Source organism: Astatotilapia calliptera, chromosome 23 (genome assembly GCF_964374335.1).
Source record: "Astatotilapia calliptera chromosome 23, fAstCal68.1, whole genome shotgun sequence".
In the NCBI taxonomy this organism is placed as follows: Eukaryota; Metazoa; Chordata; class Actinopteri; order Cichliformes; family Cichlidae; genus Astatotilapia; species Astatotilapia calliptera.
In genome coordinates this window covers 38,143,648-38,167,984 of record NC_137443.1, presented here as the reverse complement: position 1 = coordinate 38,167,984, position 24,337 = coordinate 38,143,648, and the positions used below count along the sequence as shown (strand labels likewise).

The 24,337-nt window shown below is 39.3% G+C and overlaps 1 protein-coding gene across 2 annotated transcripts in view; it reads left to right on the top strand.

The window, feature by feature from the left end:
* The window catches only part of LOC113015681 (E3 ubiquitin-protein ligase Midline-1-like), an 87,132-nt gene extending 63,359 nt beyond the window's left edge, over nucleotides 1–23,773 (top strand). For both annotated transcript variants that reach the window (XM_026157799.2, XM_026157798.2), the window contains exons 3-10: nucleotides 184–279; nucleotides 6,726–6,833; nucleotides 14,094–14,242; nucleotides 15,157–15,284; nucleotides 17,600–17,743; nucleotides 21,991–22,152; nucleotides 22,445–22,652; nucleotides 23,269–23,773. In XM_026157799.2, the coding sequence (XP_026013584.1) occupies nucleotides 184–279; nucleotides 6,726–6,833; nucleotides 14,094–14,242; nucleotides 15,157–15,284; nucleotides 17,600–17,743; nucleotides 21,991–22,152; nucleotides 22,445–22,652; nucleotides 23,269–23,617 (1,344 nt within the window). In that variant the 3' untranslated portion in view covers nucleotides 23,618–23,773. The remainder of the gene's footprint in view (nucleotides 1–183; nucleotides 280–6,725; nucleotides 6,834–14,093; nucleotides 14,243–15,156; nucleotides 15,285–17,599; nucleotides 17,744–21,990; nucleotides 22,153–22,444; nucleotides 22,653–23,268) is intronic.
* The last annotated feature ends 564 nt before the right edge of the window (nucleotides 23,774–24,337 follow it).

Sequence of the window (24,337 nt, the reverse complement as noted above, 5' to 3'; positions counted from 1 at the left end):
CCTCTGGCTTCCATGAGAAAACTAAAAGGGAAAGCGGTTCTTTTTGCATTTTTATCTTCCTTGTATTGACAGCTCTTTCTCCACTTTGATTTCTTTACATTCACGTCAGAGACTGTTTTTTTTTTTTTTTTTACTTGTCTCTCAGTTTCTCCGTTGTCTCTTTTGTGTTATTGTTTTCTGCAGCAAGCTCTGGATTCCAACCTGAGTAATCTGATCAAGAGGAACAACGAGCTGGAGTCTCTTATGGGAAAACTGATTCAAACTTGTCAGCATGTAGAGGTGAGTCCCACGTTGCCCTTTATGGTTAGCTGTATGTTGGAATTTATTAAATGAATGGATAATATAATATTTTACTACTTAAGACTTAACTGTAGCATCTCCTGTGTAACCTGTACAGTATAGTTACTCAACATTGTTTATTAACCCTTAGCTTAGCATGTAGCAAGAGTTGACAACAAAACATACAGTAAATGACTGAATATGACTATCATGTTGTAAACCTAATATAATATTTATTTTTTTGTTTTAGTTTTTTTATATTTGTCATTTTTCCTTGATTACTCACTCAAACTGTTGTGCTGTTTTATTTGTGTTTTGTATTTTGTAATGCCACTGCAAAAACCTTTTTTTCTTTATGTATTCATGAGACTGTTAATGGATATCATTTTAAAAAGTGAAGATGTAAACATAGCAGACTTCGGCAAAAAAAAATTTATTTACATTGATTTGTTTTTTAAACCTGCTTTTATTCATTCACATTTACTGGTCTAATATATGTTTTTATCTGCCCAGAAACAAGGGAAAAACATGACAAGTGACAGTGTAGATTTATTTACATTAAAAACAAATACGAGTAAAGCAAAGTTTACTCAAGAAAATCAGATTTTTCATTATTCGTCAGGTTATTTTGGAGGCGTCATCGTAGACTCAGGGAGTGTGGCCAGCATATTAGTTTTTTTTTTTTTTACAACATTCAAAGTTTCAGTGATTAATACATTATGAATATTACGCTCCTAAAGTATATATTTTTAATGAAACTGCTTCTAAAATGTATCTAGCATCTACATTAACTGCAGAGCTCTGTTTAATTTCACATAAATATTCTTAATAATAACAGAGAACGTTCGAAAATCTGATCTTACATAGGATGCAGACAAAAATAAACGTACACAAACAAACATAGCGTCTTTAGCATCTTTTAAGGGTTACATATAAATATATAAAAATACAAATATATGTAACATCTGCAACATCTTTCAGCCTCCATGCACTAAAAAAACTGTTTTCGAAATTGAAATGTTGAAATTTCCCAAAAGCTTTGAGTGCAGAAACAGGCAAGTGCAAATCATCAGGTTTCAGTCTAACACGTTTATTTTTGGGATAACAACCAATTGTGCGAATGTCTGCATGCATTTAACTCGAGTGAAGGCAATTCTGTGCTAAGCCTGCCTGTTCATGTTCCACTAGCCCACTAAGAAGCTTTAAATAAAGTGATGCCACAGGCAGTGGTTGAAAGGCAGTGACATCTTAGTTTAGAAATAACGGAGAACAGCCTGCATGCGTGGCAAGGTCTTTGCATGCTGCAAGGAAAGAGGATTATGATTTATTAACATTTAAGCGCTGTATACATTTTTTTTCCGAGCATGTTTTCATGTTTCCCATCACACAGATATGCTTCCTCTGAGCTTTAAGCTCAGGGGGAAACTGTGACGAGGCAAGAATTTCAAACAGGAGAAAGAAAAACTTTGATCCTTTTCTGATGAATAAATGATGAACATGAAAAGGGCAAACAAACCCACTTGACCTATTTCTCCCCAGTGCATTATGACACATGCAGTGGAGTTTCGCAACATAATCTATAACCCTAAATAACCTCTGAGGTGTACACTGAGAGCACGTCAGGTCAAGCTGCACAGGGTCGAACTGGACTAGAAAAAGTTCCAAGCAAAAAACCAATAACGATCATGGGCTAAAAAGTACATCAAATACAAATACAACTTACGTGAACTCAGGAAACTGAGCTGTCTGATATGCTTGGCATGAATATGTCAGGGCTTAAAAATAAATAAATAAATAGATAAAAAAAGAGATGGTTACTCAGCTTTGGTTGGCGTGCTGTTGATGGAGCTTTCTGAATTTTTCACATCACATTAAGCCTCTCCCAAAGCCTCACTAAAGATGGCTGCTGAGAATCTCTCAGACACTTAATGTTGGCGAAAGATCAAGCAAATGGCAACCTTCCTTAACGAGTCATGTTTGAAAAAATAAAATAAAAAAATAAAAACAAAGAAGAAAAAATGACTGCACACCCGGTTCCTCTGAGTCACCATCTGCTGTGGTTCAGCTGTGGCCACAGTTTCATTTAACACTCCCACACCAAATTACGCACGCATTATTTTTCGGCTGGCATCGTGACACATTTTTTTCTTTTTCAAAGAATCTAGTGCCAAACAACATTTGGACCCTTCTATGCTGGTTTTTTTTCTTTTGCAAAAATGGGGCCCAGTTATAATTTCGTGAAGGTACAATGAGTTTCAATGCAATAAATACTCAAAGAGGGATCGTTTTAGGCAGTTAATTGGTTTGTTTATTTAAATGAAAGGAAGGAAATTATCCCATTAAAAAAAGAAAAAGAACACAAGAAAATGAAAAAGGATTAGCGCTTTTGCAGTTTTGTTTTAAAGCCAGAGAGAGAAGGAAAGCGTTACCTCTGATGCGTGTCAGGGAATATAGGCCCTTCAAGACCAACTTCACCCCCCCCCCCCCCCCCAGAAAGTTTGTTTGATGCACATTTTACAAAGTTTGGATATCCTCCAGGCTTGAATCATTTGTGTGCATGCATGTGTGTTTCTGTGGTTAAATGAATCACTTAATGTCCCTCTCAGGCTATAATCTGTCATACTGATCATATGCTCCAGAGGGTTCTGCCCACAGTCATTAGATGCTTCACATCTTTACACAGCACATCATGTACTTTGGTCACAAATTGTGTGTGGGTGTCTGTGTGGCTGTGTACATGACAGTGTGTCTGCGCCACTCCCTTGTTACTGCTGTTTATATTATGACATCCATTTTCTAACAGGTTAACTATGTTCAAGGGTACAGAAAGTATTCTTTTCCTTACTTGAAAATAAGCTTTCTTTGTCGAACTATGAAAGTGGATTTGAAGCAGGAAACTAGCTGATAAGATATTGTAATTATGCACTGCTTCCTGAGGGATTGGTAACCACTGCTAGAAATGCACTAGAATTGGTAGAGTTGGTTATGGTGCCAGACACCACAGGAAGTCATTAACAGTCGATGTTAAAAAGTAAGACAGTCGACAGCTGTGTTAACCAGTGTGGTTGTGTGGTACACCAACACAGGCCACATACAATCAATCGTTTTTTTAAGATGAGAGCAATCCCTTAAGCTTGCAACGTAAAAGCTAAAAGGTAAAAGCATCAAGTGCTGATGCAAGCACTGCTAACGTTAGCTTACACATAACTCAATAACTAATTTATTGTAAGAAAGTGACACAAAAACAAAGTGGTAGTTGAAGAATGCGAGGAACAATTGACAATACAGATGCTGTGAAACCTCGTCCTTTAGACCATGCTCAACTTTGATTATTTTTTGATGTGGGATTTATGGTTACACGTTGGTGGCTATCTTGGGTAGTGCAGATAGAGCGATTGTGAGTAATCATCTTATACACTAAGGCCAAAAGTCCATGTGGACTACCAGTGCAGAACCATGCTTGTCAGTTATGGGTTACCTTACCTTTAGACTAGCCTTTCAGTCTGATTATTCTGAATGAGCCATAGATAGTTCATAAATACATGTATTTGCACTTATAGAAGTGTAATTACTGGTTTAGTCAATGGTACTGTCTACATAGTGCAGGGGTGGGGGAACTCCAGGCTTCAAGGGCCGGTGTCCTGCAGGTTTTAGATCTCACCCTGGGTCAACACACCTCAATCAAACGATTAGTTCATTACCAGGCCTCTGGAGAGTTCAAGACATGTTGAGGAGGTAATTTAGCAATTTAACTCAGCTGTGTTGGATCAAGGACACATCTAAAACCTGCAGGACACCGGCCCTTGAGGCCTGGATTTCCCCCACCCCTGACATAGAGCATATAGGTGACAGCAAAGGTGACACCCACCTGCTATTGGTTAATACATTGGAACATTAGATGTGCTATCCTCACATGGGCATGTTCAGACAGCACATAGACTAAGTTGAACAGAGAGGGCACAGAGGGCATACTGGCTAGCATCCAGGATGTGTCAGACCTTTGCATTCTCAAATGTCTGTTGTGTAAATCCCGAAAAAGTTCAGGGCTAAAGTGCATCTGTGAAAAGAGCTTAAGATTACTTTTGTGTCTGTGCCATCTTATTGAGAGATAAGCATAGAGGGGTATATCACCTTAAATCCACAGTGACACCTTCAGATGTCACCTTCTACAGTCACGTAATGTCCGAGAAAGCAAGTTAGAGCTTTCTGGTAAACTAAAGAGACAAAGTAATGCCAGAAAATTCTGAGGCTTTTGTTCCAACTTCATTTTAGGCTGTTTCAATCAGTTTTTGGAAGCCATTCCTAAAACATCAAAACATTAATCAGTGCCAGAAGTTAAATAAATGCGGCTAGAGATGAAAAGAGCTGCCTTCCAAGGAACAGATTAGCCTCAGCATGTGCTCTTTTGGTTTATATTAAGAAAGGCTTCAACCCAAAATACCTTATATCTGCATAAGTATACTAAGTGGTGTACAAAATGCCACTCAGAGATAACATATACAGTAAACTGTTAAAAATGTCAGGCTTCACCAGAGCTGTCACAGTGATGTTGATGAAACCAATTAACAGTGTTGAAAAGACAGTTGCAGAGGCATTGCTATAGAGCAGAGCTTAGGCATTCAGCTCGGCATGTCTAACATAAGCACTGAGATGTAATCCAGGTGGAAAATTGTTTCTGTTGGCAAAATGATCCCAGAAAATCACATAAATGCTGTTTAGGAAGGGACGCTGAGGATATTGTGGAAGTCTACTCCAACCTCGTTTGGCTCTGTGGAGGAAAAGCAAATGAGCCCCTATGATGTCATTATTAAAACACCTGTCAGCATTGATGTGTGCTTGTAAGAGTGTATGTTTGCATGAATAACTGTGCAGTCTTTCTTCAGCTCAGTAACGCTCACAGCAGACTTCCCTTTCATTGCTCCCAGTGCTATCGCTCTGCTGCAGCAAGAAAACACTTTACAAGGTGCTGAAAGGGCCGCTAGGAAATGACCACAATGAGAAATTACACATTATGTTTGGACCTGCACTCTCATAATTGGACTTGAACAACTTTTATAGCCTGCTCAGACTATACAGGTTCCAACTGCAAAGTGAATCAATTGCCTCACAGAATGGACCCTCATGGCAGAACCACCTTGAAAGCGGTCAGCTGCACTTTTTCAGACACCTTCCAGCTAGACTAAATCATTTTTATTAAAGTTAACTGCCATCAGTGGGATTTGAGGCACACAGATGTTTCAGTCCATAGACTGAAATTAGGCTGATTATGCTCCTTTTATAATACTGCTGCTCACTTAGGATATTACTAGGCTCTACACTGGAATTCAATATTGTGAATTCCATAATATATACCTACAATGATTGTAGGTATATATGTCTGTAAAAGAATAATTTGACTGTTTAGATGTAATCACCTTTATATTCCATTCCCCTTAAATGCTACACGACAGCATCTGTAAAAATAAAGTTACTGCATATTTTTGTTTGTCATGAATAATAAGTATTCTTGACTAGTTAGCTTCTTTAGCAAGCTAACTAACCTAGGTTAGCTACAATAGATAGAACGCCTGTTTAGTAAAATTAGTGGAAGAGCATGGCATATTATTTGTCAGATAATTGCATTAAAAATGATTCAAAAGGCACCAACATCTCAAACACAGTTTGAAGATTTAGATCTTTGATTTGAATTAGCTGAACCGATGATTAGCAAAGAGTTAGCCATCCAGTTTGTAGCTAGCCAACCTGCCTCTAAAAGCTGCCTCACTTCTAATAATGGATAACTAGTTATGAGTTATGAAGTAGAGTTTTTATGAAGGGGAAAATAAGACCAAAAATACTTTAGTTTATCAGCCTGTGAACATGTTTATCTCTGCTGTGAATTGGGCATTTTGCTATAGATATCTACATGTCCGTGACAGTTCACAAATGCCCTTTGTTGAATTTGAAAAGCAACTTCTGTTATTGAAGTTGCTCAGTGAGTCAGATTTTCCACAAGATCTATTTGTACATCGCTTCACCTTTTTATGTACTTGTTTAATATATAAAACAGCAAAAACATAAACCTACTGTACATTTCTTTCACATTCAGAATTCTCACACTCATATAAAAAGGCAAATATATATACACTGTACCGTGTATAAGAGCTCATTTCATTACCCTTGCACAGCATATTGCTGAGAGTCATGTGTGCTTTCTAACAGACATAGTGCTTCCCGCTTACTTTCCTTATCACTCAGCCCTCTAGCCAGCAGGAGGCAAAATAGCTGAATATCTTCGTCAAGTGTTTGCTTCCAGACAGGAGGGCTGGCTGATGGATGAAAATAACACCCTGTCCCTCAGTGGACATGATGTGGAATCACTAAACATACATCCCTCTATATACCCCATCCACACCTTTCATCAGTCGCTTTGTTTGTCTAATACTCGCCATGAATTGGTTTCTCAGGTGAACGCGTCCCGCCAGGAGGGCAAGCTCTTGGAGGAGTGTGACGTCCTGATTGACATTATTCAGCAGAGGAGGCAGATCATCGGGAACAAGATCAAAGAGGGGAAGGTGAGGTGAACGCTATGGGCCGAAATCTGTGCCATCAGAAACTGAATTTGAATAAGTTAAATCTGAATTTGAATTGCTCGGATTGAATCTGAATTGTAACTTGAATAAATGCTTTTAAAAACTGAATATGAATTAGCCTAATTTGAAATTCAATTTATTGGTTTGAAAATGATCATCACTAAACTGAAATTGAATTTTATAGTTTGAAAATGAATTCATTTGCTTTGAAACAGTATTTTATCCATTAAAAATTTAGCTCTCAAATAATTTCGGATTCACTTCTCAACATTCAGTTTCAGTTCTACAATTCAATTTCAGTTCCAAAATTCAGTTTTTTGGGACTTACATCCGGTTCCGGTTGAAGAGTAATCAAGCGCAGATTAAATAGAACTACGTTTTACTAGTGGACCGAAAGTGTTACTGATGGGAATCTACAGCGTCTTGAGCTGAATTAAGACTTCAGAAGTCATTCGTCATGTCGAATGACCAGCGGATAAACTCTCAGGTTGGTAATAAATGTATTACATGTATAAGAACAAGCGTCATGTTAACAAATGATAGCCGTACAGTAACTTTTATGCTTATCGTAGCTGTTAGCTAAAAACACTAATTTAGCGTAGTTTCCCCTGAATTCAGCTTTGACAAACAAATATGATCGACTGTTTCTAGTAGAATTCCAAAGTTGTCATCTTGTACCCTCTCCGAGCCCTGTATGCTTGCAGAGACTCCTACAGTAGGGAAACATGCAAAACGGTGTCCAAACCTTTGTATTTTAGCTTTATTTATGTCTCACACAGCATCCCAACTCTTTAGCTAACTTAATAACGTTAGCTAAAGTGAATAGTTAGTCTAATTCATTAGTGCAGCATTGCTGGATCACATCTGTTTGAAGTGATATAATATGATATACAACTATCACTGAAACAGCAAACTTTGTAAATAAACAAACAACACTTCTCAGTTTCTAAACATTTGGCCAGAGCTGTAGATTACACTATCAGTGCTTGTTCACTCTTGACAAGAATTACATTTCTAAATTTACTTTGTGCATTTACAGGTAAACAATATCTAATATTTTATCTAAATGACTGCTTTGTCTTTGAAAAGGTGAAGAGCCTGAGGCCGGTGACAGTCCAGTTCTACTCCAAGTACACCCTTAAGGTGGCTCACAGGACAAGGCCACATTCCTGTCCTGCCAGAAGAGAAGAGACACTTCAGAGTCTTCATGCAGTTCAACCACACCTGTCATATTTCGTATGACAGGGGTCTCAAACTCCAGTCCTCGAGAGCTGGTGTCATGCAACTTATCCATGTGTCCCTGGTGCAACACACCTGAATACAATTAGTAGGTCATTAGCAAGAGTATAGAACTTGACTGCATGCTGAGGTGGCAACCCCTAACCCTACTCAAGTAAATTTAAGTAAATGTATGTATTTGGAAACATATACTTCTAAAAATACTTTTATTGCACCATGTTCATTCACTCATGAGCTGCTGTAACATGAATCAAATGGCTGAATTGCCAACTCAGCATGCAGTCAAGTTCTATAGTCTTCCTAATGACCTACTAGGTGTGTTGCAACAGGGACACATGGAAAAGTTGCAGGACAGCGTTTGAGACCCCTGCCGTATGGTGTTCATGCAGTTTTCTACCCCACAGTTAAAGCATGTCTGACTGTCTGTTCAGCATATGCAAAAATATATGATGAGTTTAAGCATGTGATGACAAAGGTCTTCCATTATGGTGTTTGTCATCACATGTCACAGACATCTGGATGATCATTTGGAATAAACAAGAAACTAAAAACTTGTTACTTCATCTTTTACCTTTATTGTTATTATTGTTCTTATTTTACATTGTTAGGCATTAGGTTTATTTGTAGTAGTCCTTTCCAACTTCTTTCCCTCTTCCATGTTACTGTGTCAGCATCTATTCGGGGTTGGGAGTGGAACAGAAAGTAAGGAAATCCAAAGTGCCATTAAAACCAGGAGAGGTTCTTATATTTCAGAAGAGGGGATTAATTCAAAAGAAATGACCTCAATGCCATATTTTATTTAGGAACCCTAGAGAGCACTTTGCAAAATAACACATTCTTATAATTTCACCCTCAGATGAGCCTAGCTACGACTGTCAGGGAAGGTGATGTAGGTACAGAGCATGTGAGAGTGGTTAAGTTAATGTCTCTTGTCTAGATGAAGGCACAAGAGGGATCAATGGCAAGGCGTAGAAATTCAGTATCTTCAGTCTTGAGTGGACACTCCATTTCTGGCACAAAACACCTGTACAAGATGGTTGATTTAGGAGGTGATCCGACGACTTCAGCCTGTCAAACATAGCAATGGAGCAGTATGTTTAAAAAACAAACAAAAAAACTAATTAAGCATGCACTCAGTACCCTAAGAATTATTATGGTAGTTAAACACAGTGATAGTCACATACAGTGGGGCAAAAAAGTATTTAGTCAGCCACCGATTGTGCAAGTTCCCCCACTTAAAATGATGACAGAGGTCAGTAATTTGCACCAGAGGTACACTTCAACTGTGAGAGACAGAATGTGAAAAAAAAAATCCATGAATTCACATGGTAGGATTTGTAAAGAATTTATTCGTAAATTAGGGTGGAAAATAAGTATTTGGTCACCTCAAACAAGGAAAATCTCTGGCTCTCACAGACCTGTAAAGTCTTCTGTAAGAAGCTTTTCTGTCCCCCACTCGTTACCTGTATGAATGGCACCTGTTTGAACTCATCATCTGTATAAAAGACACCTGTCCACAGCCTCAAACAGTCAGACTCCAAACTCCGCCATGGCCAAGACCAAAGAGCTTTGGAAGGACACCAGGAAAAGTATTGTAGACCTGCACCAGACTGGGAAGAGTGAATCTACAATAGGCAAGCAGCTTGGTGTGAAAAAATCAACTGTGGGAGTGATCATCAGAAAATGGAAGACATACAAGACCACTGATAATCTCCCTCGATCTGGGGCTCCATGCAAGATCTCATCCCGTGGGGTCAAAATGATCATGAGAACGGTGAGCAAAGATCCCAGAACCACACGGGGGGACCTGGTGAATGACCTGCAGAGAGCTGGGACCAAAGTAACAAAGGTCACCATCAGTAACACACTACAACGGCAGGGAATCAAATCCCGCAGTGCCAGACGTGTTCCGCTGCTGAAGTCAGTGCATGTCCAGGCCTGTCTGAAGTTTGCCAGAGAGCACATGGATGATACAGCAGAGGATTGGGAGAATGTCATGTGGTCAGATGAAACCAAAGTAGAACTTTTTGGTATAAACTCAACTCGTCGTGTTTGGAGGAAGAAGGATACTGAGTTGCATCCCAAGAACACCATACCTACTGTGAAGCATGGGGGGTGGAAAGATCATGCTATGGGGCTGTTTTTCTGCCAAGGGGACAGGACGACTGATCCGTGTTAAGGACAGAATGAATGGGGCCATGTATCGTGAGATTTTGAGCCAAAACCTCCTTCCATCAGTGAGAACTTTGAAGATGAAACGAGGCTGGGTCTTCCAACATGACAATGATCCAAAACACACCGCCCGGGCAACAAAGGAGTGGCTCCGTAAGAAGCATTTGAAAGTCCTGGAGTGGCCTAGCCAGTCTCCAGACCTCAACCCCATAGAAAATCTGTGGCGGGAGTTGAAAGTCCGTGTTGCTCGGCGACAGCCCCAAAACATCACTGCTCTCGAGAAGATCTGCATGGAGGAATGGGCCAAAATACCAGCTACTGTGTGTGCAAACCTGGTAAAGACCTATAGTAAACGTTTGACCTCTGTTATTGCCAACAAAGGTTATGTTACAAAGTATTGAGTTGTATTTTTGTTATTGACCAAATACTTATTTTCCACCCTGATTTACGAATAAATTCTTTACAAATCCTACCATGTGAATTCATGGATTTTTTTTTCACATTCTGTCTCTCACAGTTGAAGTGTACCTCTGGTGCAAATTACTGACCTCTGTCATCATTTTAGGTGGGGGAACTTGCACAATCAGTGGCTGACTAAATACTTTTTTGCCCCACTGTATCATATCACTTCAAACAGAGGTGATCCAGTAATGCTGCACTAATGAATTAGACTAACTATTCACTTTAGCGTTTTTAGCTAACAGCTACAATAAGCATAAAAGTTACTGTACGGCTATCATTTGTTAACACGACGCTTGTTCTTATACATGTAATACATTTATTACCAACCTGAGAGTTTATCCGCTGGTCATTCGACATGACGAATGACTTCTGAAGTCTTAATTCAGCTCAAGACGCTGTAGATTCCCATCAGTAACACTTTCGGTCCGCTAGTAAAACGTAGTTCTATTTAATCTGCGCTTGATTATTCTTGAACCGGAACCGGATGTAAGTCCCAAAAAACTGAATTTTGGAACTGAAATTGAATTGTAGAACTGAAACTGAATGGTGATAAGTGAATCCAAAATTATTCGAGAGCTAAATTTTTAAAGGATTAAATACTGTTTCAAAGCAAATGAATTCATTTTCAAACTATAAAATTCAATTTCAGTTTAGTGATGATCATTTTCAAACCAATAAATTGAATTTCAAATTAGGCTAATTCATATTCAGTTTTTAAAAGCATTTATTCAAGTTACAATTCAGATTCAATCCGAGCAATTCAAATTCAGATTTAACTTATTCAAATTCAGTTTCTGATGGCACAGATTTCGGCCCATAGAACGCTCAGAGGGGCGAGGACTGTGACACCATTTGTTTGCTATAAATGCTGTATTTATAACAAGCTTTGCCTACATATTCTCTCAATCTTTCTTACAACTTTCATTTAATATTAAAATGCTGCTTCAGTCCATCTATCAACTGCTCAAGCACACATAATAATCCTCCGAGAGTGAACATTGTCTGCAGCTGTAATAACCTGTGAAACAAATGGATTCCCTCATTCATGCTCTGTGTTTAATATCTACATGACACCTAACTACAATTTAGAGCTTGTGTTTTGCTAGAGTTGATTGACTTATAAGGCCAAGCTTTTATTAATCCCAATTTAAACTCTCTGATATCAGTTTAAGATATCATCAGACCTCATTTTCTAATCAACACAATGCATCATCACAGTTGCTTGACCTGATCCTTACTCTTCCAACAGACGGCAAACCCTTCAACACATATTCAACAGAAGGGAAAAACAGACAGACTGCCCAAAAGCAGATCCCAGAGCATATGGGACGGCACTCTTTCTCGTACTCTAAACACAGATGATTTCTTTAAGCTCCGTCTAATGAGACTTGGAATGCACTAGGGATGGGTTTTGTTTTTTTTTTACCATGTAATCTAGGCTTTCAGCTGTTAGGATTGTGCAGCAAATAGAGAAATGGATACAGATGGATGGATCATTGTTTATAGACCAACAGAATTCTTACAAATTGATTTTGGGTGTTTGTGTTAGCTCATACTCAAAAACAACTCAACACTGTCTTTTCTGAGACAAAGTTTCTGTAGTAATAATGACTAGCAATTGATTGAAATTTTCAGTGCCCTTAAATCAGGATTACAGTATCTTGGGTTCTTTGCAAGCCAAGCTGCTGATGAAATGTCCTTTGACCTCAATGTAACCACTGACCTAAATCTGTCTCCTGAAATCTTTGCTGACAGGGAAAGAAAATGAAACCGAGGAGCAAACGAGGCCATCTAAAATCCCAGATTTCCATTTAGCAGAATCACTGACAGCTCTGAAAAAGTTAAGATTAGCTGGGGCATGAGAAGATTAGCTGATACTGAAAGAAAACATTTTGCCAAGCACCCTGTGTGCTCTTTATTTACTCTTCCCTTGTTAAGATGGAGCTTCTGAGGACTTCATCTTAACAAGAAAAAATGTTTTGTTTTGTTTTTTTTTATATGCAACAATTTATTTTTGATGGTAGCTCTAGTGCGGCAATAAGACCTATACACCCATATCTCCAACCACAGAAAACAAGAGGCATGTTGTTACATTAGTTTGGTGGGTTGCAAAGCATCTTGCAGATGAGCAACAAGGTAGGTAGGGTAAAGTGACTCAAATAATGAACACGATTTCAGATTTCCCTACCAGAATGAATGCCCTTAAAATGATTCATATGAATAATTGAATTCATACATTTTTATTGGCATACACAAGATAAACCATGGACGTAGCTTCCAAGCTGGAAAAATAAAGTCAGTGCAGAAGTGTCTTAAACCAGCGGTCCCCAATCCCCCAGACGGGTACCAGTCCATGAGTGGTTTGGTACCGGGCCGTGAGACTTGAGGCTTGGGTGTGAAATTCATGGTTCTCAGTAATTTTAGCATTATTTTTTTTATTGTTTTTATCGCTAACTCAGTTTCCCTGGGTCGTTTCCCGTGTGTTATGAATAAATCTTCTTTTTTTTGGTACCGGTACTGGTTTTATTTTGTTGTATTTATCCGCAACACCTTAAAGGCTGGTCCGTGAAAATATTGTAGGACATAAACCCGTCCGTGGTACAAAAAAGGTTGGGGACTGCTGTCTTAAACCACCATTCTATTCGAAGGCCACCAGATAGCCAGTATCTGCTTGCAAAAAGCCTTTCTATAGTCGTTCTATAGAAGTCTATGGGAAAGCAAATGAGCCCCTATGACACCTATAAACGCTATCCTGCTAAGTTGATGGGTCAGTCACTAATTTTATGTCATACTGAATAAAATAAAAAGTCTATTTCAAACGTCTTGTTTTCCTTTTTTCAAAATAGCGGATAAATGTGCTCAATGCCTAATGACTTTTCAATCTCGTTGTCAAGTCTGTTTCATCAAGGCTTCAAAACAGAATTTAAGAAACCAACCAATCATGGGTAGCTATGTCCAAAACATTACCTTGAAGTGTCAGGTGCAAAAAGAATGTGGAAAAAGAGACAAGTAAAGTGAAAGTTAAACTAAATGTCCTGTGATTTTATTTATGGATGATGGGTATGTTCATGCCCTTTGTTAACCTTCTGTGATGTTAATACCAGTAGAAGAAAACGTGCAGAATTTGATGACTACCTACATTAGTCAACCGTGGATTTGACCTTTTCATGTATGAGTGACTTCAAAATGTTAACATCCATCTTCTTGCGCCCATAAAAGCCCATATTTCTGGGACGTTTTGTGCCATCAGCTCTGATTATGTTATCAGCCAAAATGATTCACAACACCTTAACTTGCATAAGCACTATTTCATCCATTCCGATTCATCCTGATAGTCTTTTCTGTGACTTTCTCTTTCACACTTTCTAGGCACAGAGGCTTCGGAAGCTCGCCCAACAGATCTCCAACTGCAAGCAATGCATAGAGAGGTCCACAGCCCTCATAACACAGGCCGATCAAACGCTGAAAGAAACCGATCATGCTCGCTTTCTGCAGACAGCAAAGAGCATCAATGAGAGGTCAGACAGCCCACACACTGACCGCATGCCTTAATTATTCAGCTCAGCATGTTAAAATCTAGCTTAAGGGAGAGGTTAAAGACTGCAACCACACAAATGGTGAGAAACAGTTTGAAAACTTTGTGTACATAACTTCGCCAACAGCCAAAACAAGTAGAGTGGGATTTCATCTTCTATTTAGCATAATCTTATTCCATTCCCTGCTTAAGCTCTCTGACTAATTGATTTGGCAATTGAGAACAAAACCTGCTCTCCAATATGTGCATCATCAGGAGAAACAAAAGGGGTGATATAAAAAAGAAATCATTATCCTTTAGTCCTTCATACAAAAGCAGTGTTTCAATCAGAATCTAATCTGCACAGCTTCACTAATTAGGAAGATGATTTTCTTTAGATTGGGAGTTTGTGTTTTTATTTAGCAACTGTTGAGGTGTTAATTCTGTATATGGATGTTATGTACAATGCTTTGCAAAATGCTAAAAATGCTTGTCACTGTATTGCTAACACTTGTGATGTTGACATGACATTTTTTTTCAAGTCCAGTTAAAATCTATTTTGGGGTGGTCTACCCTTCAAAAACACCCCTAACACATACATATACAATTACAAAATAGCTTAAACTGACTAGTTCATATGTAAAGTGTATTACAAGTATCTGGCAGGGATAGCTCGGTAGGTAAAGTGGTCGCCCCATGATTGGAAGGTCGGCGGTTCGAATCCACTTAACGGCTACCCTGAGGTACCCCTGAGCAAGGTACCGTCCCTACACACTGCTCCCCGGGCACCTGCTTAGTGGGCTGCCCACTGCTTCACTGAGTGAATGGGTCAAATGCAGAGAAAAACAAGTAATTTCCCCATGGGGATCAATAAAGTATCCATTATTATTATTATTATTATTACTGGTCCTGATATAGGGTTTCCATGGCTACTGCATCAACCCAAGTGCTGATCCCTGAGATACACCTGACTGACACCTTCGACACATTTGCCCTGGACTTTACTAGAGAGAAGAAGCTGTTGGAGAATCTGGATTACCTCACTGGTAAAAAATCATAGCCTGACTGTGTTTGGGTGATGTGCTATGTTACCAACTAATGCTAACAAGCTTGGCAGGCATTCAATGTACTATACCAGGGGTGCCCAATCCCAGTCCTCGAGAGCTACCGTCCTGCAGCTTTTAGATGCATCCTTGTTCCCACACACCCGAATCAAATGAATGGCTTGTTATCTGGCCTTTGCCAAACACGATGGCATGCTGAAGAGGTAATCAAACCATTTGATTCAGCTGTGTTGGAGTAGGGATGCATCTAAAAGCTGCAGGATAGTAGCTCTCGAGGACTGGGATTGGGCAGCCCTGTACTATACAGATCACTGCTAATTAGTGCCAAGTAGCATTCAAATAAAATGCTAGAACACTGGTTAGTAGACTATGGGCCAGCTTTACTAATGTGTTTCGTTAGTGCAGAGTGGGTATTGGAGGAAGAAAAATATACTGTTGGTAAGTAAGTAAGTAAAATTTGTTTCTATAGCGCTTTTTGCTGATGACCTTAGAGCTCGGGAAGAGGAATGCGGTTTCAGCAGGTCAGAAATGTACTGGGGAGCTTGACCATGTAGGGCCCTAAAGGTTAAATTAAAATTTTAAGTATTTACAAAGAGAGGACAGTGACAGGGTGGCATGTATAAAGTGGGAATATCTGCAACTAACTGTGTTGGATATATATTTCTCAAAACACAAAATATAGTGAGAAGCGTAAAAAGCATTTGTTAATGTTCGTGACACAAAATTTACATTTAGGGATATGTTTCCAAGGAGTTTAGAGATTGTGCTATTTTGCCTATTCAACTAAATCTGACCCCATAAGCCTAGATACAATTCAGGTGGGTGACTCCAAAAGGGAGTAATTTGGCATTAAGACGCAAAGTGTCTTTTGTATCAGGCTGTAAAGATGATTATTCTGCTGTAAAGTTCAGCCTTTTGGAAGTTTTTGCATTTGAAGATAGCCTCAAGTGGCCATTCAAGGAACTGCAGGCTTTATTTTTACCCAGAAACCCAGAACTTTCTGCTTGGGAAACCTTTATGTTTAACCTCCATTTTTCATCAAATGGACGTCTGCTGATTATAATTCAATTCAGTTCAATTCAGTTTTATTTATACCGTGCTAAATCACAACAACAGAGGTGGAAGACAGGACAGATTAACCAGAAACTAATTTTCAAAATGCGTAGTGACAATCACTGAGAACTGCTGTTCATGTTCATCCTCATTATCATCATCTTTTGATGGCTTCTTTCTTTGAATCCATGACCTAATGTATAGTCTTAATCTATTGTGTAGCCCTTTGATTACACGATTCAGTTTCTCATGGACTGTGAAACTCAAATATTGTCTCCAATTAAGATTATATTTATGCTTTAATTTAGGATTTAAAAAAAATCTTTTGATGTCTCGGTTTTCTTCAAGCATTGCATTTGAACAGACCCCAGCCTATTAACTCTAAAATTAATTTTCAACATTAATTTCCGATGTCCTATTTGCAAGGCCCCATCAAAATGTCACTGCATGAATTATGGAGCTTGGTGGGGACAAAAACGAGGTAGTGTAGTGGGTTTTGAAGGTCTGTGAAAGTGGCTGGCTCGTATTTATTCTCTGTGATGCATGAGGGCTTCGCTGGAGGGCCTTTTCACTAAGTGAATCAGTCTGAATCACTCCACTATGTGCAGCCACTCATGACAGAAGGCTCGGGAGAGGGAGCGAGTGACAGACAGAGAAAGAGATAGGAAGTGGCTTTACAATCAATTTAAGCTGTGCCTTTATATCTTTATTTCTTTACCTCGGTCCATTCTGTTTCTATCTCTTTCTACCGAGAGGCTTCATGCACTGAATACAAGAGTGATTCATTGTATTTATTTCTCTGTGGAACAAAAACAGTTATAACATAATGAAGTTTTCCAATGAATCAATGCATGAGTGGAAGAGAGCCAATCTAACATCTCTGGTTATGTAACGACTCGCATTTGTTACTCCTAAAAAGGGCTGTTACATTTACTGTTCCCGCTGTTAATGCGATCTGCTTTTTATCTGAATTGTTTATTATTTTGCTGCTGCCTTCCTTTTAATGCTCAGCGTACCACTCTATTAGAAAGAGCATCCTCAGTCCTATGTGTAATGAAGCTTGTAGACTCATAAATCGAAGCAAATGAACACGTACAAGGTTAATCAAGGCTACCGTTGTAACAGCTGACAACCTTTGAGTGTGTCATCACTTTGGAATATCGCTAATGTAATTTGCAATTTTATCCAAACACAATCTAAAATTAGAGCCTGAGACGATGATTTTTTTTCTTCAATCATTGCAGCTCCAAGTGCTCCGTGCATAAGGGAAGAACTGTGCACGGCGTCCTATGACACAATCACTGCCCACTGGACGTCAGATGATGAATTCACTGTGACGTCCTATGAGCTCCAGTATGCTATTTTCACCGGACAGTCCAACATTGCCAGTAAGTATGAAATGAATGCTGGAATCAGATAAGAACTAAATGGTTTTTCAAATCTTGAAAGTACAAGAATGAATAAATACATGAAGATATAACCCAGCTCAGATAACCAATCTACAAAGTTTATTTTAGTAGTTATTTTTAAGGTCCCAGCTACAATAAAGAAAATAAGAGGTTATGGGGGTGAATTCATTAGCATTAGCAAAATAAAAAAGAAAGTTGAAAGATGGTGAGTCGTTTGTAGGGAAGAGCTTTTTGAACTGCATAACAAAAAACTTCCCAGGGGGAAGGAGAGAGGTTGAAGCGGCCCATTGAGCACCACATTCAGGGTCTTAAAGCACCTTAATGGCTTCCATTAAGTAATTAAGGTACAACTCCACTTCCCAAGTATCCAATTAATGTAATTTGTGGGAAAAAAAGCAATCCTTTTAGCAGTACTAACTTGGTAAATGTGAATGCAAACAGATTGATGTAATTTCCATCTGTCACGCTGAATTGTGAATAAACATTCACATATCCTTTAAGAAGATCAAAACTTGTCTAAGAATCATGTTATGTTTGAATGCTGACTCTTTTATTGTAGTTTAATTTTACTCATCATCAGAGTAATCCAGTGACAGCTGTCTATATGCACGGGTGCACTACAGACATCAGGGATGACTGTAATGAGGGCCACGAGCTTTAGTTCTTGACCAAGCCATTAAAGTTATTATAAAAGTGTTGATAGACTTGTAACTTCTTTAGATTTTCTTCTCCTCTCCATGCACCTTGAAAGTAGACAAAGTAATGCCAGAAAGCCCTATTCTGCCCCATACCAATGTCAATTGGGCCTTCTAAATGCATCCACCTTGAAACATCCAAAACCAAGCCCTAACCCTAATTCTAGACAAGTCATCTCACCTCATCCGAGGGCACATCGAGTCATTCCCAAACCAGCTGAAAGATATATCCTCTCCAGTGAGTTCTGGGTCTGCCCCAGGACCTCTTCCTGGCAGGACATACCTGAAACACCTCACCTAAGAGGCATCCAGGAGGCATCCTCGTCAGACCTAAGATCAACTCTGTACATTTATGCTGCCCTACTACTGGCCACTAGCTCCCCTTAGGCAGATGGGAGTTGAAGTGCTTTTCTAAGATAGCGTTGGAGTGGAAGTGGAAGTTCCTGAAGTGAAGCCTCTGGCCTTTATGCTACTATCACCCTGATGTTGTCACACATCAAATGACTGTAGCTTGTGAAGGATGAAAGAGGGATAAGATTTGACAATAGCAAATCCAGAATGCATGAAGAGCACTCAGTAAAAGATTAGACTTCACTGGAAACGCAGAGTTCTTACACTGAAACATGTGAAACATTTAGGTTTAAGTGGCATCGAAGGAGTGAGATGTGTCAGGAGGGATGACAGCTGGGAAACGAATCAGCATCCTTGACACACGCTAAGTGACACAATGTCTCGTAGAGCAACAACAGACAGGCAGTATATGCCGACATACTCACTCTTGCTCAAATACACACAAGCCCTAGACAATCATGAGCACACTCAAGTGAGCAACAACTACAAGGAAGAAAATGGGGTCAGGGCATCTGAAGGCGAGATCCCCTGCTCCCTTTCAATCAAACCGCCTTTTCTCTGTCTTTCATCTGTTCTTTTTGAAATCCTTTCTAACATTCAAACAGAATTACATAACAGTAAAAGTACCTTTTTCCATTTCTTTTCTTGGTTCCCATGCTTTGTTTCCCTCCTTTTCACTCAGCTCCTGATACTTTTGGGTTACACCCTTCCTTTATTTTTTTCCTTCCCATCTATGTAAGGTTACACCTTTGCCATTGCCTTGTCATTACTTCACAGATTAAAGAGTATTTAAAAATGACAGCCATTAAACTGATTTGACACTTCATTTCTTCTCTTGCTTTCACATTTCTGTCTCTTTCCATTCAAGAAGACAGCATGATTTTTCTCACCTCTTGTTATCAGGTCAGGTAAAGTCAGAGGTGTTGCTTTTGGCATTCAAGTCATGTGCAAGAAGTTTCCCCCCTGTGGAAATTGAGTTGTATCACTATGCAGGAAGTAGAAGTATTGTAATTTTATGGAATGGAACAGTGAAAACATTATCCTTCTAATTGTTCTGTACAGCCTTCTGAATCTAATTTCCAGTGGGAAATACATGACAAGATCATGCACAAACTGCTTTTTAGTCTTAGAGGTCTTTTAGCCTGTTGTAGTGTCAGTAGCTTCCTCAGTAGTTAAATAATAACTGCATGGTGGCATACACTAATATTGCCTTTAGTCTTTAGCATCATGGATTTAATAATTTTCAGGATTCAGGATTTTCAGTTAACTACATTTCATTGTTTCTTTTTCCTCCAAAGGAATTTAAATTGCATTCAAAAACAAAGTACACACAAATACATGTATAACGTATTAGCCTAAACTGATAACTAATGAATTTAGGTGCCTGTCTACTTTCATTATGATTATTCATTTACTAAGCACATTATTGTCAATATAAATAATTCAGAATATTGAAAGTAGCTTTACTAGACCATATTATATTATTAACAGATCATACTTTTATGCTAAGCTAGCTTGTTAGCCTGACTTTAGATGCTTTTTCTTCCATAATCAATGAATTATATGTTACATAACAAACTATCATCTATAATCACCTTGACAAGATATGTTTTTGTGTTAGCTAAAGTTAGTCATCAGGGCTATCTCACTGTCTACCTATCATTTCTGAAAGAATTAAGCTAGCATATGTGAGTTTACAATATACTGCGGAGCCCCACAAGGGACATTAGAGAAAAAAAAATGAAAATGAACTTTTGCGAACCTTTAGTGAGATCTTCCAAAATAGGTTGCATCCCTTCGGAGGCCGCCAGCTTGAAGCTGACCGGGAGGTCCAGGCACAATGTACTGGGAGTGGGTGTTCTCGTCAGCTCTAGTGGGCCTCGACCTCCTGGTCAGGTTTGAGCTGGTGGGTAACAGACATTTCCGAAAACCTCGGAGCACTTTTGCAAGTGTTAAATGTCTTGATAAACCGAGCAGATATTTGAAGTTTACACAGCTACATTCTAGCCTGAAAATATCTTGAAAGCGTATTTTGTGACCCAGATAGAGTAATAGCTGCCACCATTGTTGGAAACTGGAATTGGCTGGGCCACATTATGAATTCTGGGATAGATTGGGCCACGAAGGATACACCCGACCCATTCATCAAATTCGGGGAAATGAAGGATGCATTTGGAGCAGCCTTCGAATTGGGACAGCCGTCAAATGCGGCCTCTGAAGGATGCGGCCTATTTTGCGTGATCTCGCAAAAGTTTTGTGAGATCTCACAAAAGTTCATCTTCATTTTTTTTTCCCAATGTCCCTTGTAGGGCTCCATAATATACAGGTTAGTTTTAGGCCTGTGCTGCAAATTATCTTTACAAAACTGCAGAAATGCTTCCATTTCATTTCGTAAATGAATATGACTCTTCATTTCCTCTCTTGCTTTAACATTTTAAAAGGTAAAACAAATATTTAAACGACTTTGTGTTCAGTGTCAGTGCCGATGATATTTTTGTCTGTTTAGAGGTCTTTGTTAGAATGTGGCATAACAGTTTATGTGACAGTGACATTAAAATTGTGGGTGCTCATTATTTAAAAAAAAAAAAAAACATACACACACCCAAAACACTAGTTTCCATCTATGGATGGATAACAACGAGCAGTGGCAACTTCCTGATCAGCAGGCAAACAAAGACATGAAATGGAGGGAAAATGTACACCCACATATACACACATATGCCTTAGGAGGTTGTGCAGCAGCTCTAAAGTGCCATTAAATAAAAAGCACATACCAAAGACACACAAACACACATAGCAGAGGGAGCACAGTGCAGCTATGAAGTCAACGAGGTGTGAATAGTTTCCTCATGTGCCTTTTCACACCCTCTCACCTGTTTCCACTGGCATGGGGTTGCACACAACCAGTTATTTTGTTCACCGTCCTTTCACACAGTGATGCATTATTCTTCCAGGGAACTCTTAAGTAAATAGTTTTTCTGTTATTTGTGAGTTATTTTAAGGAGAAATGCCTGCAGTTATATGAATTCTTCAGCACTTCAGTTTCATTTTCATTCTAGACTTTGTCCTATAGAGTCGCATAATGCAAAAAATAAATACAATGAATTATAATTTAAGTGAATTAACTGTCTATTTACTAAATCTGACATGACTTTTTTGTTTTTTTTCCTCCACTCTCAGGTCTCTGTAACTCCTTGGAAAGCTGGATGATTGTTCCCAACATCAAGCAGAACCACTACACAGTGCACGGTCTGCAGAGTGGCACCAAGTATATCTTTGTTGTGAAGGCTATTAACCAAGCGGGGAGCAGGAGCAGTGAACCAGGGACTTTAAAGACAAACAGTAAGATAATAAAGACTGAAATAGTCCTGAGTCTTTTTTTTCCTGTCTGTAAACACACAGTCCCTAATTACTATTTATTTGGTGGACTGCTAAATATTTGCCATAGGTGGTAAGTAGGTCAAGGAGAGAAATTACATATGCTAGAAAAGTCTTCACTATAATCTCTTACTGGTAACTACATGGTCCTTATGGTCAAGTTGGTAAGAACTCAGGTATACTCTGTCTTTTCCTAGCAAATTATGGGAACCATTTGTAAATCAACTCTTCTATTTATCTCGTTTACTACGAACAGGCCAGCCGTTCAAGCTTGATCCTAAATCTGCTCACAAGAAGCTGAAAGTGTCTCACGACAACCTGACAGTGGAGCGAGATGAAACCACATCCAAGAAAGGCCACAGCCAAGAGCGGTTCGCCAGCCAGAGCAGCTACGGTGTTGTGGGAAATGTCTATATTGACAGTGGGCGTCACTACTGGGAAGCTCTCATTGGAGGAAGCACATGGTGAGAGCTACACATTTTAAGTAATAATTTATGGATTCTGTTTGAGGATAACATCTATCCATCTATGCATTTCTGTCCACTTATTCAAAGTTAGGTTGTGGGGCTAAGCAGACTTTTCCCCACCAACCTTCCTTCTTTCTCCTGAGGTATCCTCCTATGTCAGATGACAAATGTAATCCCTCTATTGTATTCTGGATCAGCCTTTGGGGTTCCTCCCAACCGAGCATGACCAGAGAACCTCTAAAAGGAAAGCTCCATCCTATTTAGATGCTTGGACCACCTCAGTTTGTTGCTTTCTGCATAAAGGAGGAGCAGGTCCTTAGAGATGTCTGAGATCCTCAGCCTGTTGCTAAAGATGCGTGTAGACACACTACGCAGGTAGCTGTATCCGCAATCCCAACTTTTCAGTCATGGAAACAAATGAAGGATGGAACCTAGATTGATGTTGAAATTGAAAGCGTTGCCTCATTTCACAATTACTTCTGACAGTTCACCACTTCATCTGCTTATACCACCAAATTCACTTATGAACAGAATACTGAGATACTCAACTAAGCAAATACTGATGGTCTTTGGTTTCCAAATAATGATAACAGAAATTTTATCTCCTTCCAAGGTATGCTGTAGGCATAGCCTATAAGTCAGCCCCCAAGCACGAATGGATCGGCAAGAACTCAGCGTCTTGGGTGCTCTGCCGCTGCAACAACTCCTGGGTGGTTCGTCACAACAGCAAGGAGCTAGCGATCGAGCCGTCACCCCACCTGCGACGCGTTGGGGTCCTGCTGGATTACGATTCCGGATACCTGAGCTTCTATGATGCTGTAGGCTCCCAGCACCTACACACATTTCATGTCTCTTTCATCCAACCCGTGTGTCCTGTGTTCAACGTGTGGAACAAGTGTCTAACCATTCTTACTGGTCTACCGATCCCTGACCATCTAGAGGGACTGGAACCAAACAACTGAAGGCTACACAGAGACAAAAATAAATCAACCCAAATTTAGTATCTTAAAGCTGCACTGGGCAAGAGATGTGAAAGTACTCATCTTTGGATAGAGAACAGAAGAGGGATCTATCCTCTTTAATTCAATCAGCTCTGCTCTATTTACCCAACATAAATTCTCCTCATATGCACTTTTGTACCCAGAGGCAATGCCATCTCTATCAGAAGCTAGCAAGCACACTGTCCTAATAAAAAGCCAGACTTGCATGTCAGATTTATTCCTCCTTTACAAGCTGGCTTCCTTTGATACATGCCATAACACCCTGTTTGTCTTGGGCTAAATGTCTATGTGAGTATCACGGCAACTTCACTTTCTCAGACAGCAACAGAACTTGCTAGCATTTCTGCAAAGTTAGCTAGCGCAGCTTTACTGTGCAAAAAAGACGTATTGCATGACGTGTTGCTTTGTCAAAGCTTCTCAAAAAGATTTTCTGTCTATTATTAAAATTTGCTCAATCAAATCTGACTCTGGTTAGAAAAGTCTACTCTAAGGCACTTTGGGCTATGGTGAGCATATTTGTACCATGGTAACTAGGATACAAGCCACAATCAATTATTATTTTCCTCTCTACCTGCCTTTTTTAGATTATTTTCTTAGATATTGCATTTTGAAATTCCCTCAAACTGCACACATAAACACAAAAAGTATACTTTCATCCGTCAGGGTTGTTGGAAAGAGCAG